The sequence below is a fragment of the Sminthopsis crassicaudata genome, chromosome 5, assembly GCF_048593235.1.
Source record: "Sminthopsis crassicaudata isolate SCR6 chromosome 5, ASM4859323v1, whole genome shotgun sequence".
NCBI classification, from domain to species: Eukaryota; Metazoa; Chordata; class Mammalia; order Dasyuromorphia; family Dasyuridae; genus Sminthopsis; species Sminthopsis crassicaudata.
In genome coordinates this window covers 141512265-141532343 of record NC_133621.1, presented here as the reverse complement: position 1 = coordinate 141532343, position 20079 = coordinate 141512265, and the positions used below count along the sequence as shown (strand labels likewise).

Sequence of the window (20079 nt, the reverse complement as noted above, 5' to 3'; positions counted from 1 at the left end):
TTAGATTTGGGTTTTTTTCCATGAGACCTGTGATTTTGCTAGTATAAAGAGCTCCCTAGTTTAAAAACTCCCTCTATTCCATTGCAGAGTGGGAACTGTTTCTGCAAATTCTGATCTTAAGAGTGTTTCTGCAGAACTAAGAAACTAAATATTATAAATTTACTAGGTTTAAACAGCTAGCACATGTAGGAGGAAGGATTTGAATGTAAATCAGGATTAGAATTACTAAGAAGGCCAAAAGTTATCAAATTTATCATTTATAATAAACAGCTTAATTTTATCTGGACAGAACAAAAACAACAACAAAAAATCATCACATTGGGGGCAGCTAGGTGGCGTAGTGGATAGAGCACCAGCCTTGAATTCAGGAGGACCCAAGTTCAAATCTGGTCTCAGATACTTAAGACTTCCTAGCTGTGTGACCCTGGGCAAGTCACTTAACCCCAGCCTCAGGGGGAAAAAAAAATCATCGCATTTTAATGACAAGGCACTGTATTTGGAATTGGAAGACACAAAGTGGAATCCTAAGTCTTTAGTTTGCTAGAGCAAGACAATTTATTTGTGCTCAGGACCTCAGGAAACTGTTAGGACTAGATTTTGTGACCTCTAAGGTCCCTTTTAAACTTTAACCATAAACATAAAATTAACATAAAAACTAAAGTCTTCAGGCACCCTTTGCAATAAAGTCTTGGGGGGGGGGAAGAGAATCATTTTACTAAGAGATAGATGTTATCTATTTTTTAAAAGAGAAACATGAACTAGATAGAGAATCTAAACCAGCTGTCAGCACTTTTAGTTACCATAAGAAACTCAATCATAACAGTAATTCAGTCAGTCAATCAACATTTTTTGAACTCCTACTATGGATGTACCAGGCACTATGCTAGATGTTGGACATTGAAAGAAAAACAAGACAGTTCCCATCCTCAACGAACACACACTCTACTGGGGAAATCGACATGCAAATGACTATGTATAAACAAGCTATGTATAGAAAAAACAGGAAATAATCAACAGAGATTATTAATAGGGATCAGGAAAAGTTTTCTGTTTTGGGGCATGAAGAAAACCAGATGAGATGGAGCTTATCCCAGGCATGGGGACAGCCCATGAAAATGCCCAGAGCCAAGGGATGAAACATTTTGTTTGAGGAACAACAAAGAGGTCAGCATCAGTGGAATGAAGATTATGTGGTAGGAGTTTAGTGTAAGAATACTGGAAAGGAGGGAACTACAACTTGAAGCATTTCGAACACCAAATACAGGATTGGAGATACAGAGACACAGTCAGACTTGCCCTTTAGGAAATATCACTTTGGCAGCTAAGTAGAGGAGGATGAACTGGAGGAGCAAAAGATTTGTGGCAGTCAGACCAACCAAGTATCATAGTAGTCCTGATGTGAGGAAGTGAGAGCCTGCACCAAGGAGGTGGCAGTGATAGAAAAGAGAAAAGGGCATTTTTCAAGGGTTGTTATAAAGGTAAAATTAGCCAGGTTTTGATAACCAACTGGATGTGGAGATGATATACGGTAAGGACTCAAGTAGGACACTCAGGATGGCAGCCTTCAACAGTAACAAAAGGCAAAGTTCAATGACTTTGGTCATGTTTAAGTTTGAACTCTTGAAGATGTCTACCAGACTAAGCAGAAAGATTAGGAACAGATGAGCCGATCTGAGAATTATCTGTATAGAGATGATAACGGAATCCTTTAGACCTGATGAGATCTAACGAAAAAGTAAGAAGGGTCTGGGTCAGAGCTCTGCGGGACAACCACAATTAGAAAGCTAAAGCTAGATGAAGAACCAGCAAAGGAGACTGAGAAGTGGTCTTAGAAGAAGAGAGTATGAAGAAAAAGAGGACAATCAACAGTGTTAAAAGCTTCAGAGAAGTCAAGAAGAATGTACACTGAGAAAAGAATATTGACTTTGACAATTAGGAATTTCTGCCACAAAAGGGAGATGAGATATGGAATGATAGTGGAGGATGGGAGAGATGTGGTCATGTTTTAGACAGTATGAAAGCAGTCAGTGAACAAGGAAAAAGTAAAGATAAATGAGACAGCAGAGATCATAGAAGAGGCAATTCTCTGTAGGAGACAGAATGGAATAGAATTACTTGCACATGTAGGGGGATGGCCTTGGCCAAGAGAAGGGCTGCTTGCATCTCACATGAGGAGACATAGGAGATGGAAATAAAAGAAGAGACAAAATGTTCCCTGGGAACCAAAGGGAGAGAAGGAGCACTCCCCCTCAGTTTTATCTATAAAATATGGGCAAGGTCTCAGCTGAAAGGGCTGGGGTGGAGAAGTATGCAAAACTAAATTTATCAACATGTTGTATAAGGACTGAGGACAAGGGAAATTTAGTGAAAGAAATCACTAAGAACATTAGGAAACTAGCTCATGTTCCTGCACAGATTTGGACTTCATTTAATACTTCCTAGTGGTCCTTGTCTGGGGGCAGCTGATAGAAAGCAGCTGCTTTGGTTTGGCCTTATAGAACTTAGTGGTATTATATTACTCCCTGTCTGCATACCTTGTTTAATCTGACTGGTAATTAGAATAATGGAAAATACATTATTTAGAATGATTAGATTGGAAGGGAAAGCTGAAGGGTCTGTAAGATTGATAGTATTAAAAGGACAAGGGCGGGAGCCAGTGGCCCAAGAAGATTGACAGGAGCCAGAACAAGATGAGGAATTAAGATAGAGAATGTGAAATTATGTTACAAAAATTTGAGGAATTCTCAGTGTATAAATAAGAGAGGGGAATGAACAAGATAGAGTGAGATCTCTCAAAACAGTTATGAAAATCGAGTAAGGCTTCATCTACCCCAGAGATGGAGTGGGCTTGAAGAAGTCCTTGGGCACTGACCGAAGGACATGCCTACTTCCCCTTCCTGTTATTCTTCCATGACATCACTTTCTTTCTACCTCAAATAGGGGCAACCATGTACTTATTGGCCAAAGTATTTAGAATGTAAGACCCTCAGCCAATGAGTGAGGGTCAGTGATGGGAGGGGATTTGCTTTAGGGGTTATTTAAAGTGTAAAATCTGTGTCCTGAAGTGCCTCCTCCTTTCAGCTTCTTGTGAAACGAATAACAAACCTTCATTTTGCTCCTGAGATACCTCCAGTTTTTTTTATATATGGTGGTCACTCACCATTCTGAGCCAGACACACAGAAGTCACAAGAAGTTTGAGGAAGGATAAAAAAAAGGTTTAGAAGGTCTACTGTGGTGAGCAGGATAGTGAGATGAAAAGGAAGGGGCGGTAGGACTTAGCAGCACTTAGGGATCTGAGAAGACAACACAAGACAGATGTAAAGTGGATCAATCAGCACAACGGCATGTTTTTTCCTATTCTTATTTAGCAATACCATGTTAGGCGTGGTGCAAGGTGGAGCCTAGAAAAGATACAGATAGGAAATGATAAAGGGGCCAGTGCAGAGCTGAAGGAGCCCCACGAGGTCAAGTGGTGAATGGAAGATGCATGGCCAGGACATGACTTGAGGAATTCGGTGCTAAAAGGCAAGACCAAAGCAGAGACCTGAGACCATCATACAAGAGAACTTCAGAGCCTATTAATACTGAGGTGGTGCATTGGTGGGGAATGACACGAACAAGTCCTAATCAGCTTGGCAGGTGGCTGAGATAGGGAAGAGGAGGTCAGGGGGAATGAATATGTAGAACTGAATGATTAGGGTGTTTTCAGAAGTCTCATTATACACTCAAGTCCCCTTGTAGTAGAGTGAGGAAGTGGAGAAGAGAGAAAATTGTAGTCTAGATTCTGTACTTTTTAAAAAAGAAAGGAGAATTTCCTGGACATCTGATGTAAATAGAATTAATTTCTGAGAAAAGACACATAATTTTTCAATAATTATTTTGTATAGGAGGAAAAACACCTTCATAGAGAACCCATAATATTTCTATGATTCACTAGGAGAAAAGTGTCTTATCACCTATATAACAATTCATTCACATTATTCATCAGTCACTTCATCTATAAAATATCCTTTAATAATTATGATTTTTTTTAATTCTAAAGGACTTTTAAAATGGCTGTCTTCAAAAATGCAAAACCTTTTCTTCGACTAGGAAGCAAACTTTTAGTATAAATAATGTTTCTAATTTAATATTTGAAATGGTCCTTTAATAGTACCATCTCTATCTAAATATTCAGTTCAGGAATCTTTTTAAAGTATATATTGAAAAGTAATGACTCCCTCTCTCACTCAAAGTAATTTTCTCTCCATGAAACTCTAAAAGTGTTCTCATAATTCAACTGTTAAGTCTGTAAGAATTATGAATTCATGTTGTGTTTTGCGTCATTACTTTCATACATTAAAAAAGGGAAAAAAGAAGGAAGAAGGAAGGAGATAAAATAAAGAGAAGGGGAGAAAGAGAGAGGGAAGCAAAGAAATAAAGGAAAATTATCTTCTTTATAAGATTTTAAGTTCCCACATATGCCCTATACCTCATTTAACTTTGCATCTGGATCAATAAATACTGAATAGGTATTTAACAAATGTTCAATTAATGCTAAATCAGTCAATGTATTTCTAAAGCACATGCTCCCAAAGGATATAACTAAATAAAAATTTGCAGGAAACTTAAATTTTTTAGCTTCAAGTAAAATTTTTGAGAATGGATACATATTATATAAATCAGTTTTCCACTTTGTAGAAACAGGAAGTGAGATTCTTCCTGATGCTTAATTCTTCAGTGGATTAGTCAATCAAAAAAGAATTTGTATTCAAGTAGAGAAAAGTAAAAAAAGTTTGGTTTTGTCATTTTTTTAATTGCTGGAATAATCTTTGTTATTTTGCTAGGTAATTCTTTTGGGATACTAGAAAAGAAAATAAGAAATGTTGCTGTGAAATAATCTGCTTGATATTCTATCCTGCTAGCAAGGCAAATTACATATAAATAATAAATTCAAATTCTTATTCTAAAATTTTTTTATAGTTAATGAAACATACCTTCTAAAGATTCAATCCCTGTAGCCTGCGCCAACAAATCTTCATGCCTTGCCACTACCTGAAAAACAAGAATCAATGAGTAGCATTTACTTTGATTGTGTTTAGCAAGAAACACATGCAATAAAACAAATTTCGTTAGGATTTTCAGCCAAGAAAGCTTACTTGGAACAGAGATAGACAATCCTTCATAGACAATGCCTCACTCCAATAAAAAATTGCATAAGACCAATTAATAATCAAATCAAAGACCAAGTAATCAAAATGAAAACTGGATTCTTATATGCGAGAAACGCATAAAAATATATCAACTACAAATCCATAGGAAATAGGAAAGGCAACAGCAAAGCCAAAGTCAGTGTAGGTAAAACAAACCAGCATAATCCCAAGGGACCAGATATATGACCAGTATAGCTTGCTCTTTGTTCAGAGGGAGCAAGAGCTAAAAGGAGGGGAAGAGGGGGAAGGGAGGAAGCAGAGGAGGAGTGTTGAGATGGAGTCACCTCAAGCCCAGGAGTTTCAAAATTCCCACTGTCTTGGAAGGCCCTGAAAAATCTAGCACTCTAATCCTCAAAGACTGACAGGGAGCCATCTAACCCCATATAGGAAAGGTGAATACAGGAATTTAGGGAGCCTAGGGAAAGATTAATATGGACTAACCCACTACAAACATAGCAAGGGGCAGAGTTTAGTCCTGGGATGGGGTAGGAATATGAGATGAGTAAATCAAAATGTGAGAAACCAGTGGAAAAAACAGTTGTAGAGGTTCCCCCAAAGAAGGAGGCAACTACAGCACTTTTAATTGATCTGCTAGTCAAGGAGACATAATTGATGAATCACTGGCCTCCTTGAAAATCATGAAATTATTTTTTTTAAAGGCTAGATACTACATTTAAGGAAATCAAAAATTATTAAAAGCAGAAAGCAAAATAGAAAAGAGAAAAATCTATTGATCATCCACCTGAAACATCAAAAGGAAAAATCCCAGGAATCTCATATTCAAAATCAAAGAGCATCCCAATCAAAGAAAAATAGTACAGCAACCAGAAAGAACTCCAATTACCAAAAAATCACAATTAGGTTCAAACAAGCCCTGGAAGGTTCTATTAAAAAATGAGAGATGCTCAAATATAACATTCTAAATGCAAAAGGAAAACAAGTTATCCTAAAAAGCAAAGTATACTACTATATTAAAATAAATAAATAAACCTTTAATGGAAGAGGCCTTCCAAGTATTTCTGAGTGAAAAACCAGCTCTGAGCAAGCACTCTGAAGTATCAACATAAGAATCAAGTGAAATCTAGAAAGATAAATTTATTTGAGCAATTAAAAGGAGCTAAATGATGATGTAGCACTAATATTCTAATGGAGAAGAAAGAAACAAGTGTCCCTTCAGAATTTCAATTTCTTCAAGAGGTACTGAAGGAGTTAAGTTAGATAAAAGCAGGGGGAGAGGGGTCCTGAGGTGGATTGGTTTTATTTATTCTAAGAATTTTAAGAGGGGAAAGAGAAGGGAGAATAATGATAACAAGAAGAAAACATGTCTATTTCCTACTGCATGCCAGGCACTGTGTTATATATACACTCTTTATAAATATTATTTCATTTTATTCAATACCTCTAAGCATCCTCATAACACTGCTTTATAGATGAAGAAACTGAGGCAACTAGAGATTAAATGACTTGCCAAGTCACATATAGCTAGCAGGTCTTTCTAACTCCAGGCACAGCACTTTAATTACTGTACCACCTTGCCTCCTCTCATAAAAGATATAATAGGGAAGTTTCAGAGGGGAGAGGAAAATGAATTCAATTTTGGACATCATAAGTTTCAGATATTTAGAGGACATCTAAGAGATAGCTGGAGATGCAAGAGCAAAAGTCAGAAGAGAGATCAGGGCCAGACTGGGAAATCTGAGAATAGTATAGAAAGAGAAGAAGGTGGGGGATATATAACTTGCAATTTTCATAACTGTCAACCACTTATTTGTGGTAAAACCTCAAGATTTTTCTGGGACCTTTTTCTCCAGTTTCTGCATTCTATCACATGGTAAGATCACAAATACCTGTAGGCTTATCTTCCCTATGCAAATGACTCTCAAATCCATATATTCAGCCTTCATATCTCTCTGGAGTGCCAGATGCACATCTACAACTGGATATTTCAAAGTAGATTGCCATGAGCATCTCAAATTCAACATGTCCAAAACTGAACTTACTATCTTTTCCCCTGATCCAACCCTCTTCTGAACTTTCATTTTTTCTGTCAAAAGCATTATCATCCTCCCAAAGAACCAGGTTCACAACCTCAGAATTTTCTTGACTCCTTACTTATCCTTACTCCATATATTCAATGGGTTGCCAGTCTTGTCATTTCTACTTCTACAATATCTCCCACATTCTTCCCCTTTTCTTTGCTCACACTGCCAGTACCCTGGCCCAGGCCTTCCTCAATTCCATTCTGCACTACTGCAACAGCTTCCTAACTGGTGTCCTTTCTCTAATCTATCCTCTCCACCAAGTACTCACCCAGTTTTCCTAAAGTCTGAGGATTACACTCTTTTCCGGCAAATTCCCATATTGTCTACACCGAGGGGCTAAATTAGCTCCTTTGTTTGGATTTTGAAATGCTGCATCATCTGACCCTAAACTATTTTCCCAACTGTCTTTTTTCCATAGTCTACAGCATATCCCAAATGGCTTCCTCATATGGACCACTCCATCTAGTATCTCTGTGCCTTTGCACTGGCTGTCCCCTATACTAGGAAGGCACTTCAGCCTCACCTTCACCTCCCAGAAGCTTTTGTTTCCTTCAGGATTCTACTCATTTTACTCCACATGAGCCTTTCCAGTTTCCAGTTTCTCCCCAGCTCTTCTTTTACGTCCACTTAAAGGAAGGGGCCAGGTTATAAAAACCTAAAAGAGGTTATTTTTATATTTGATCCTGGGAAGTACTGAAGTTTAATGAGCAGTGATATGAACTGAACAGCACTTTAAGAAACTTGCTTTGGTATGTGAATGGAGGATGGATTGAAGTTACGAGAGAGAGAGACCAAACAAAATACTATTCCACTAGTTCAAACAGATAAGGGCACTGATATAATGTCAGAAGGGGAAAAGGAACATGAGAAATGTTGTGAAAGTAAAATCAAAAGGATTTGGCAAGGGACAGCTAGATGGTGCAATGGGTAGAGCATCAGCCCTGAAATCAGGAGGACTCAAGTTCAAATATGGCCTCAAAACATTTGACACTTACTAGCTGTGTGAACCTGGCCAAGTCACAACCTAGAGTGCCCCTCAAAAATTTTGTTTAAAAGGGGGGGAGGGGTGGCAACTGGTTGGATTTAAGGAATAAGAAAAAGTTATCAGTTGAAAATGCCACCCAGCTTACAAATTTGGTTGCCTGGGATGACTTGGCAATAAAAGGAAAGAAAGAAGCAAAAGCTTAGTAATGACAGATAATGACAAGTTTTAGACATACCAAATTCAAAATGTCCAGTGGACAATTCAAAATGCGACTGAAGGTTAGAAGTTAAAAGAGAGGGCTAAATGAGTAGAACTAAGACTCATCTGCAAAAAGATGCTGAACCTGTGGAGGCTATGAGATGTACCAAGTAAAACAGTATAGAGAGAAAAAAAAACAAAGCTGGGGACACCCCAATTAATAGGTCTGACCTGAATGAGGACCTAGCAAACAATATCGAGAAGGAGTAAAGAGACAAGTGGAAAAGAATCAGGAGAGAGCAGTGTCCTGAACACCTAAAGAAAAGAGTCACTGACTACCCAGTGTTGCACAAAAGTCAAGAGGAATGAGCACAGAGAAATCCAATTGCTATTTGATTTGGCAATTAAGAGATCATTTAAAAGTTTGGAGAAAAACTCAGATGCATGATTTCAAGGGACTAAGGAAAAGAATGAGAGGAAAGGAAGAAGAGGAGAAGCACTTAATGTAGGTTTTTTTAGGTAAGAAGAGAAGGATATAAAGCAATAACTGGTGGTAATGCTCATATCTACTGAGAAGGGTTTGTTGTTGTAGTTTTAATAATGGAGAAAACATAGGCGCATTTGTAGACAGCAGGAAAGGAGCTAAAACAATGAAAATGTGTAAGAGAATGTGAATGATCAAGTGGCATGATCTGTTGGAGAAAATTGTAAAAGTGAGAAGGGGGCAAAGAGAAAGAATTACCTTGACAAGGAGGAGAGTCACCTGTTCTTATAAAACAGGTAAAGGAGGAGATGGTTAGGGAAAATGTTGGAATGATGTGAGCTGAAAAGTTAAGATGAGAGTAAAAGAGAAGAAGTAGGGATAACCATCGCAGTCATCCAAATGCCCTGCTATATATGTGTACCAGGCTGCCATTTAGATCACAAAATCAAGCTGATTACAAACACTACAAATCCGTGGGATACAACTACAGTTGTCTTCTCACTGCCACTGCATCATCCATCAACATAAATGATAGGGTTAACCTTAAAGCCAGGTAGTAGGGGATTCTCTTGAGATAATTAATGATTCCTTAGGTTCATAATTCTAATATATAAATTTATACTAAATGAAGCATATTTATATTCCATCAAGAAAAAAAAAGCAACAAGTTTTCTTTTCAAACAAAAGTTATTTCCATAATTTTGCTATATAACTACTATAGCTTTGTAGGTTGACAGCACAGCCACTGAATGTAAAAATATGAAAAAATAAAACTTTAATAAAACCATTAAGCAGTATAATCAAAAATATCCCAAAACTTAGCTGTAACATTCTTATTATCATATGATACTTTTAATTTAAATAATTATGTAAGTCAGTAGCCAAGAAGACTCAATTTAATCTTTTTTTCTACATATATAACTTCAGTATGCATTCTTCACAACTCAGGGACAGATTTAAGCTTTATTTTTAGAAGATACATACTATTTTTTTTAAAAAGCATAGACTTGGGAAAATTTTTGCATTTATTTTTCATCTCTATCAGAAAATTGAAAAATTATCTTACTTTCCAAAGTTTAGCAAAACAGGTAATTATGAAGTAACTTAGAGATGAACTGTCTCTAAATCAACATGGAAATTTGTAGGACATGTTTATTTGAGTGTCAGCCATCAGAATCAAAAAATGACATAGCTAAGCATTAAATTCTGGCTACTTTTCTTCAATCACAAAAATGCATTATAAAATAAGTGCATGTAATTTTATAACTTTTTGCTATAAGTATTGAATGTAGAATTTTAAAGGAAAAAAAGCCTCTTTTAGACAAAAGCATGAGAAAGTTAAAACACTAGAAATATTCAGCTAAATAATTTTTCATTCTTTTAAAATTTATAACTGAAAAAAGGGCCTATTTTCCTGTTTTCAATTCTCAAAAGAAATTCTCAATTTAAAATTCTACATGTCCAAATCTGATCTAATCCAATTAATATTTATTAAGCATCTATGACATTCCTGGCACTGTGCTAAGCACTTGAGATACAAACAAGAAAAAGAAAGACAGGCCCTGCCTTCAACAACTTTACAATACAATGGTTGAGGTCAACACAGAAAAGGAGGCAGGAAAGCTGTATAGGGGAGGGGGGGATGTAGTGGAGAAGGGGGAGCAAAGAGGCCAGGGGAGATACCAGGAAGTATCTTGTTCTATGGAGTTGAAAACAGGCAGGGCGGCAGATGCAAAATAGTATGATCTGAGAGTACAGTCTCTACTCTCAGAAAAAGGAAGGCTTTGAGAAGGCTTTGACCTCCAACCCTACCACCAGAGGAAAGAGGAGGTTGAAGGAGGTAGAATGAGTCAATGTAGGCTTGAGTTACTGGTGAAGTAAACGATCAGTTAATCCTGGAGGAGTATCTTATTCTATGGAAGTGAAATTAAGCAAGGCAGGAGATACAAAGGAGTTAAGTAGCAGGGCTGGTACTGGTATCATCCATGGGGCTCTCTACCCTTGCACCACACTATCTCTGCTCATTTGAATGAAGTTGGCATGTTGCAACTACAGGAATGGAACAAGAGACACTGCTACATTTTAAAACAAGCAAGAACCACAGTTCTGATATCTTTCACTACAGCAGCCTCAAAGTTGGTATATACAACAGTTAGCATTTCTGGTAATGACAACCATCATTCTTGTAACAAATCACCTAGAGTTCAGGGATGCAACTGTGGCTAAGGCTCTGTTATATTCCCAAATGTGCAGCATTGTTTAGAATGCATGATAAAATCCAATATTGCTTCTATGAAATGAGCAGATATAAGTGTCTGAAACCAGTTAATGCAAATAATGAAGAAAATAATATGTCATGTGAATAGGGCTGGGAAAGGGGAAGAGATCACAAAATTACTGTACTGCATAAAATAAAGTGATTTTCTATATCTTATCCAGATAGATGTACCATCTCTCCTTTCTGGGGAAACTTTTTTACGTCGGAAGTCTGAGAGATGGAGAGGAACTTGAAGAATGTTTTGTCCAACCCATCATTTTCCAAATGAAGATATGAGGCTCTGAAAGTTTATGTAACTTCTAACAATCTCTGTGTAAGGTTGGGAAGAGAGAAAAAAAAGGTTATCTTCTGAAGAAACTCTGAATAATATAATCAATTTGCCTCAAGGAAGCAGATCTTCTATATACCCAGAATATGAACACTCTAACATGAAATAAGAGTTTAGAGGATTTATTCATTTCAATTCTATTCATATATCTAAGCTAGTAGGCAAGAATATTCAAAATATAAAGGATTGCTGCCTAAACAAAGATTTCCATCAGTTTCACACAGCTCTTAGATCTGATTCAAACAAATTCATAGGGAATCCCATATCACCTAAAACAGCAGGAAAATGCAAAACTTTTGTTATAGGTAGATTTTTCTAATCCACCATCTATAGAAGATGAACTTTGATTAATCATTATCCAGTAACAGATAAGGATTTCTATTCAAGACAAAAATGCAACTTTCATTATTTAGAAGAGATGTTAGAGGTCATCAGTTACAAGCCCTTGCTTTTACATTTGAAGATATTAAGTCCCAGTTTTCTTCCAGTTCCTTTTTATGACTTTTTACAAGGTAGCTATATAGTCTGAATTTGTGACACAGAAAAGAATCCGGTCACATTCTAATTTAAGATGCTATTTAGCCATAGATAGATAGGTTATAGACACCTTTAAGACCTTTAACTTTTGAGTGAAAATTCACTTGAGGAAAAAGCTCAAACTTCTTCATAGAGTAAAACAACTTGGGCAAATCATAGAACCCAAGTCCTATTTCAATCAAAGATTGTCTGGAAAAAAATAAGGAAGGAAAGAAAGGCTGATGGGCCTTTATCCTTCAACTCATCATAACAATTCACTTCAGAGGTGGCATCTAGAAAGGGATGTTTCTACCAACAGATTTTTGTCTTTCCAAGTCTCTAAACCAAAGAAAAAATATAAACTAGCTTTTGGATGCTTAAAAAAATATATATTAAGGTATTTTTGTATTTTAAAATTATGAGAGAGAGAGAGAGAGAGAGAGAGAGAAAGTAACAAGGAAAGAAAAATCTGTGATTCAGAAAGCTGAGGGTTTAGAGCTGTTGGTCTGCACAGTGCAGCCAGACTTCTACACAAATACTGTAAAATCTATATCTATAAGGATAATGACTTTATCAAAATCACATCTTTCATATACAAGCACATTTTATGCTGCATTTTAACTGCTTACAGGGATAAACAGGCCTGGTCTATGTTCCTAGGTATAGGATACACCTTACAGGTCTATATTCTGATAGATCCAACGCACCTAGGCAAAACAAAATAATTGGACTAGATGGGCTTTCTGGTGATAATATAATAATATTCAGTAGTATACAGAGATTACTTAAATTCAGGGTTATACTTGGATAAAGAAACAATTGTCAAATATTCGCACCATACCAATTATCTTTTTTGAGGGTTGACTTGTACTGAATCGTGAAAAGAGTAGCCAGAAAATGACCTGAAGATTGAGAAAACAAACCATTCAATGTCAGCTTGGCTATAAAGCTTACATGAAACCACTATCCTAGATACTAGAAAATTTGAAATTATTTTTTCATCATCAAATACGTTAAATTATTTTTAGAAATAACTTATTTTTCTTCAAAATATATTTCTATATCTCTTTTAAGAAAATTATATCTTTATTAAATAAGTGATTTATAGGCCAACATGTTTTCTTTTGATTTTTAAAGAAATTAAAAGCATTTAAGTGCTTATTATGTGAGAGGCACTACACTAGTAAGCACTAGGGATAAGGAAAAAATAATAAAATTTATCCCTGGCTGCAAAGAGCTCAAATATAATGGAAATAATTAAGGTACATTCAAAATAAATAAAGAGTAAATTGAAGTCATCTCAGAGAGAAAGGCACTAACTGCAAAGAGGACTATATAAGACTCCATACAAAAAATAGGATTTGAGCTAAGTCTTGAGGTAAGTCAAGAAAATTAAGAGACAAAAATAAGGAGAAAGGTAGATGTAATGTTCTCTTCTCTAAATTGCAATCGTTCTCTGGGTGCAGGTTTCTTGGGGAGCTTCTGGAGGCAGCCTTGGCTTCAGTTCAGTTTCAATAATCACCTCAAATGCAGTCAGGAGTTAAAGTCTAGATCCTTTATTGTGTTCTTCAAAATCTTGAATCTTAGCCTGGGCCGGTTAGCTTTAAAATAGGCCTATCTTTCTCCTTGGTTCCCAAGAGCACTTGTCTGAATGTTTCCAGCTAGCACAAAGGTATAAGTGGGAATGAATCTTGACTCTGAATCTCCCTGATCTTTCAGGGGGCTTGTCCTTTTATATGCTCTATTAAAGGTATGAAAGATGGGAACTCTGAACTGGAGAACTGTTAAGCACCATGCTGAATTAGACAATCGACTTAGCACCTTGTAAGAATCCTAACAGGTAAAGAGAAAGGTAAAAGATAGCCAATGAAAAGGAAAGGAATGGTAAAGTGACAGTGGCATGTAAAGAAAGCAAGTGAAATAATTCAATTCCGGGGCAGCTAGGTGGCCCAGTGGATAGATCACCAGCCTTGAATTCAGGAGGACCCGAGTTTAAATCTGATCTCAGACACTTAATACTTCTTAACTGTGTGACCCTGGGCAAGTACCCCAGCCTCAAAAAAACAACAACAACAAAAAAAAAATTCAATTCCATTAAGATTTTTGAGCTTTAAAAAAAAAAAAAAAAAAAAAAAAAGATTTTTGAGTTTTTGTGTTTTGTTTTGTTTTTTTACTGAGGCAATTGGGGTTAAGTGACTTGCCCAGAGTCACACAGCCAGGACATATTAAATTACTAAGGCCAGATTTGAACTGAGGTCTTCTTGACTTCAGGGCTGGTGCTCTATCCACTGCGCCAACTAGCTGCCCCACCACTAAGGGTTTTTTTTTTAAGTATTTAACTTAAAAATATTTGATTTACCTATAATTTTACTTTGGAAAAATAATATTCATAGAAATACAAACATTAAAAATTTTATATATTTATATTTATGTATACACACACCAATATATCTTAAGTGATGAGTTAATAAAAATACAACTTTGTTACTTTAGGACAATCCTTAAAAAAAAAGCCTTACCTGTAAGTGTAGTTCTTTATCCAACTGACTTATTCCTTGTGCAAGTTTTGCTAGTTGTTCAGCTATTACAGCTTGGTGAATAGACTGAGAAGTATAAGTCTTTACATCAAAGTCTTCACTTAAAAAGTCAAAATAACATTCTGAAGGGAAAATGAAAAAGGTTAATTAAAAATACAGTAACAATCCACATAAATCCTCAGCATTTTTGTACATTACCAACACAATCCAACAGCAAGAGATACAAAGAGAAATTCCATTCAAAATAACAGTCGATAGTATAAAATATTTGGGAATATATTTACCAAAGGAGAGTCAGGAATTATATGAGCAAAATTACAAAACACTTGCCACAAAAATAAAGTCAGATTTAAATAATTGGAAAGACATTCAGTGCTCTTGGATAGGCCGAGCGAATATAATCAAGATGACAATACTCCCTAAACTAATCTATTTATTTAGTGCTATACCAATCAGACTCCCAAGAAACTATTTTAATGACCTAGAAAAAATAACAACAAAATTCATATGGAAGAATAAAAAGTCGAGAATTGCAACGGAACTAATGAAAAAAAAAGTCAGAGGAAGGTGGTCTAAGTGTACCTGATTTAAAGCTATATTATAAAGCAACAGTCACCAAAACCATTTGGTATTGGCTAAGAAATAGACTAGTTGATCAGTGGAATAGGTTAGGTTCACAGGGCAAGATAGTGAATAAAAATAGCAATCTAATCTTTGACAAACCCAAAGATCCCAAATTTTGGGATAAGAATTCATTATTTGACAAAAACTGCTGGGAAAACTGGAAATTAGTATGGCAGAAACTAGGCATGGACCCACATTTAACACCACATACTAAGATTAGATCAAAATGGGTCCAAGATTTAGGCATAAAGAACGAAATCATAAATAAATTGGAGGAACATGGGATGGTTTACCTCTCAGACTTGTGGAGGAGGAAGGAGTTTGTGTCCAAGGAAGAACTAGAGACCATTATTGATCACAAAATAGAACATTTTGATTACATCAAATTAAAAAGTTTCTGCACAAACAAAAGTAATGCAAACAAGATTAGAAGGGAAGTAACAAATTGGGAAAACATTTTTACAGTTAAAGGTTCTGATAAAGGCCTCATCTCCAAAATATACAGAGAATTTATAAGAAATCAAGCCATTCTCCAATTGATAAATGGTCAAAGGATATGAACAGACAATTTTCAGATGATGAAATTCCACTCAAATGAAAGAGTGTTCCAAATCACTATTGATCAGAGAAATGCAAATTAAGACACCTCTGAGGTATCATTACACACCTGTCAGATTGGCTAAGATGACAGGAACAAATAACGATGAATGTTGGAGGGGCTGTGGGAAAACTGGGACACTGATGCATTGTTGGTGGAGTTGTGAAAGAATCCAACCATTCTGGAGAGCAATCTGGAATTATGCCCAAAAAGTTATCAAAATGTGCATACCCTTTGACCCAGCCATACTACTCCTGGGCTTATATCCCAAGGAAATACTAAAGAAGGGAAAGGGACCTGTATGTGCCAAAATGTTTGTGGCAGCCCTTTTCATAGTGGCTAGAAGCTGGAAGATGAATGGATGTCCATCAATTGGAGAATGGTTGGGTAAATTATGGTATATGAATGTTATGGAATATTATTGTTCTGTAAGAAATGACCAACAGGAGGAATACAGAGAGGCTTGGAGAGACTTACATCAACTGATGCTGAGTGAAACGAGCAGAACCAGAAGATCATTATACATTTCAACAATGATACTGTATGAGGATGTATGCTGATGGAAGTGGATATCTTCAAGATAGAGAAGAGCTAATCCAATTCCAATTGATTAATGATGGACAGAATCAGCTACACCCAGAAATGGATCACTGGGAAATGAGTGTAAACTGTTATTTTTACCTTCTGAATCCAATTCTTCCTGTGCAACAAAAAATTCGGTTCTACACACATATATTGTATCTAGAATATACTGTAATATATTTAACATGTATAAGACTGCCTGCCATCTGGGGGAGGGGGTTGGGGGAGGAAGGGAAAAAATCTGAATAGAAGTAAGTGCAAGGGATAATGTTGTAAAAAATTACCCATGCATATGTACTGTCAAAAAAAAAAAAGTTATAATTATAAAATAAAATAAAAATTAAATTATATTTTAAAAATACAGTAACAAAAGACACAACTTTATTATTTTGCTATTAAAACTTTATTAAGGAAAGCACTAATTATAAGACAATTACTATTCAAGCATCAATCTTTAGGGGGGAAAAAAAAAAAAGGAGGGATAGAGATGGAAGTCTTCCAATGTCCATGAAAAGCAAGGACAAAATTTAGAGCCCCAGTAGTCAAGACACAAACGGACAGAACATGAGTAATTAAAGTAAACTTGGAATTTTAACAAATGGAAGCAAATATTAGTTGTCATCTGTAATGTTCTTTTCTTTAAATTGTAATCATTCTCCGGGAGCAGGTTTCTTGGGGAACTTCTGGAGGCTGCCTTAGTTTCAGTTCAGTTATTAATCCCAAATGCAGCCAGGAGTTAAAGTCCAAATCCTTTATTGTCTCTTCCAAAACCTTATCTCCTTCACTTGGGGCTCAGCTAGTTTTCTGGAGGCCTTCCTCTCTCCTTGTTCCCAGGAGCTCTTGTCTGAATGTCTCCAACCAGCACAAAGGTAGAAGTAGGAATGAATTTTGACTCTGAATCTTCCTAAGTTCTCCTGACTCTGAAAGCTTCTCACTTATATGTTCCACACTGAGTATACACCAATCATTATATCATGAGGAAATCATTATTTGTTGTAGGATTAAATCAATGCTAAACTAGATTTAACCATTGTCTCCTCAATTCCACTCAGTATCTTGTTTCAAGTTCTGACCCATAACATCTCCTTGTAGGGTCAAGATCAATCATATTGAACCATGCTAATTAGATAATTATTGTCTCTAATCATTCCAGTGACTTAGCACCTTGTAAGAATCCTAACAGTCATCCACCAAAATGGAGCAAGATAGTACTCATAACAGTAATATAATAAGGGTAAGAAAAACAAGTTTCTACCATATAAGGCATAACAAAGAAAATAGAAATAACACACCCAGCAAAGTTAAGTATAATCCTAAATGGGGAAAAAAAAAAAAAAAAAGACAATGAACTGAAAGTCTTTCAGATAATTGTAAATTTCTGATACAAATTATGACAGCAAGTTGAATACACTTTCTCTTAATATCTCATTGATTATGGAGAGCAAATAACCATATGTGTTGCTCCCCACTGCCACTTCCTAACTTTCCCTCTGACATCATCACTCAGCAATTCCTCCACTGAAGATCTCCCTAATATATGACTAGTTCTAATTCTGGAGATAGTAGTCCCCAGAATGTTCTCTCTCCCTCCCAGAGAGAATACTGAGTTGAGTACAAAACTTAGTTCACAATCCTCTTCTACATCATAATCCACACTTCCATACTAAAGGACTTCAAACACTCTGGCCTCCCAGGTGTTTAATCCTCCCAGGTCCCACAATCAACTCCTTCCCACCACTTGAGCTACACATGGGGCAGTCATCAACTTGAACCCACCACTGATCACAAGTGTTGTCACAAGAATTTTAAAATTACTTCATCCATCCCCAAGATTCCACTATCTTATCTACCTGCTTCACTTCTAAGTCCCTCTTCAGTCCTTCCACTTATCAAAAGTCTCCCTTTCTAATCTTGGCCACTAACCAGCCTCATCTTGTTCTGCCTTCTAACCTTGCACCTTGCCTTGCCAAATCCAACCTCACATTAATTCTACCCCTCTGCTCCTACTCATGTATTGCTAAACTGAAGTGGAGAAGGTAATAGCAATCCTGACAGAGTACATTCAACATTTTAATCTAAATTGGGCCCTCAACAATTTAAGAAAACATTAAAACTTTTCCCTGAATTAACTCTCCTTCCCAATCCTGATGGTGGCTAAGACAAAGCTCTTCTCCCCACAAGTCTCCTAGATCGACCCCTCCCTCAATCTCTCAAGAGGGAACTTGATCCAACATGGAGAATTTTCTTCCTGAGCTTCCTCCACACCCCAATCTCTGATGAAGAGGTGGGCCTTGTCCTCAACAAGGCCAATTCCTCTATATGTTATGCCCTCAATCCTTTCCACCTCTATCTTCTTCAGACTACCCACATAGCTATCTCCTTTTTTTTCTTTCCAATCTCCAACTGTGCCAACTAATCAAACAATAAGCATTTAATTGTCTACTGTGGATAGATTCTGTGCCGGGCAATGGAATAAAAAGAAAAAAATGGAAGCATCCAACTCAAGCTCACTTTCAATCAAAGAAAACATGATGTAAATATTTAAGTATATAGAGAGAAAATTCAAAATAAATATAATACAGTTAAATTCAAGGTAGTTGCTGAAAGAGAGAACTGGCAGTAAATAAAATTAAGAAAGGAATCCTGCATACAGGAGTCTTTCAACTTCACCTTGAAAGAGAAAATGGATTCTGTGAGGCAGAGATGGAAGAACTTTATGTAATCTAAGAATGGGCACAGCCAGTACAAAAGTACTCAGACTAGAGATGGAATAAAGGAATGAATGAAAGAACGAAAATCACTAATTAAACCCTTATGTGCGAATCACTGTGCTGGAGATACAAACAGAAAAGACAGTTCCTGTTCCCAAGAAGCTCCCATTCTACTGAAAGGGGCCACCAATGTAGGAAATTTCAGTTCTAATGTAAGTTAGTTCAGGAATTAAAAACATGTAAGATCAGGCTAAAAAGATAGGATGGAATCATGTTATGAAAAACTTTAAAAGTCAAATAGAAGAATTTATATTTTCTCCTAGAGAAAATAGGGAGCTTCTGGAATTCATTGACAAGGGGAGTGATATGGATAAATGCTACTTTGACAGAAGTGGAAAGGATAGAAAACTTGAGAGGATGTGATTATTCTACCTGAAAGTTTGTGAAAAAGAATTGAACTGAAGTCAGGAGGACCTGAGTTCAAACTGGTCTCAGACATTTAACACTTCCTGGCTGTGAGACCCTGGGCAAGTCACTTTAACCCAATTGCCTCAGCAAAACAAACAAACAAAAAAAAAATTAAAAAGCTAAAAATAGTCTGGCATACAACATAAATTTCTGAGGAACATATCTCAAAGAATTTAGGAAAATGACGGAATCACAAAGATTAAAATTTTATAAGTAAAGTCTGGTTAGAAGGGATAGGAAATTCTTAAAAAATGATTATGAAAATAAAGAGAAAGAAATAAAAGGTTATAAGAAGAAACTGATGTGGATTCTCCCTTCCTCCCATTCCTCCCCCATTCATTGGGAAAGAAAGTATTTTATATATATATATGAAATCATGCAAAACATATTTCCTATTATTATCCATATCACAAAAAATCTAGAAAAATAAAGTAATAAATTATACTTCAATTTGCATTCAGAGTTCATTTATTTTCTCTCTGGAGTCAAGGAACATTTTTTCCATGATGAGTTTTTTGAAACTATCTTGGATCAT

The 20079-nt window shown here is 36.2% G+C and overlaps 1 protein-coding gene across 1 annotated transcript in view; it reads right to left on the bottom strand.

Moving 5' to 3' along the window:
- COG5 (component of oligomeric golgi complex 5) overlaps positions 1 to 20079 on the bottom strand; it is a 344010-nt gene that overhangs the window by 319350 nt on the left and 4581 nt on the right. The window contains exons 2-3 of the mRNA XM_074268349.1: positions 14544 to 14683; positions 4978 to 5035 (exon numbers count right to left, since the gene is read on the bottom strand). Of these exons, the coding sequence (XP_074124450.1) occupies positions 4978 to 5035; positions 14544 to 14683 (198 nt within the window). The remainder of the gene's footprint in view (positions 1 to 4977; positions 5036 to 14543; positions 14684 to 20079) is intronic.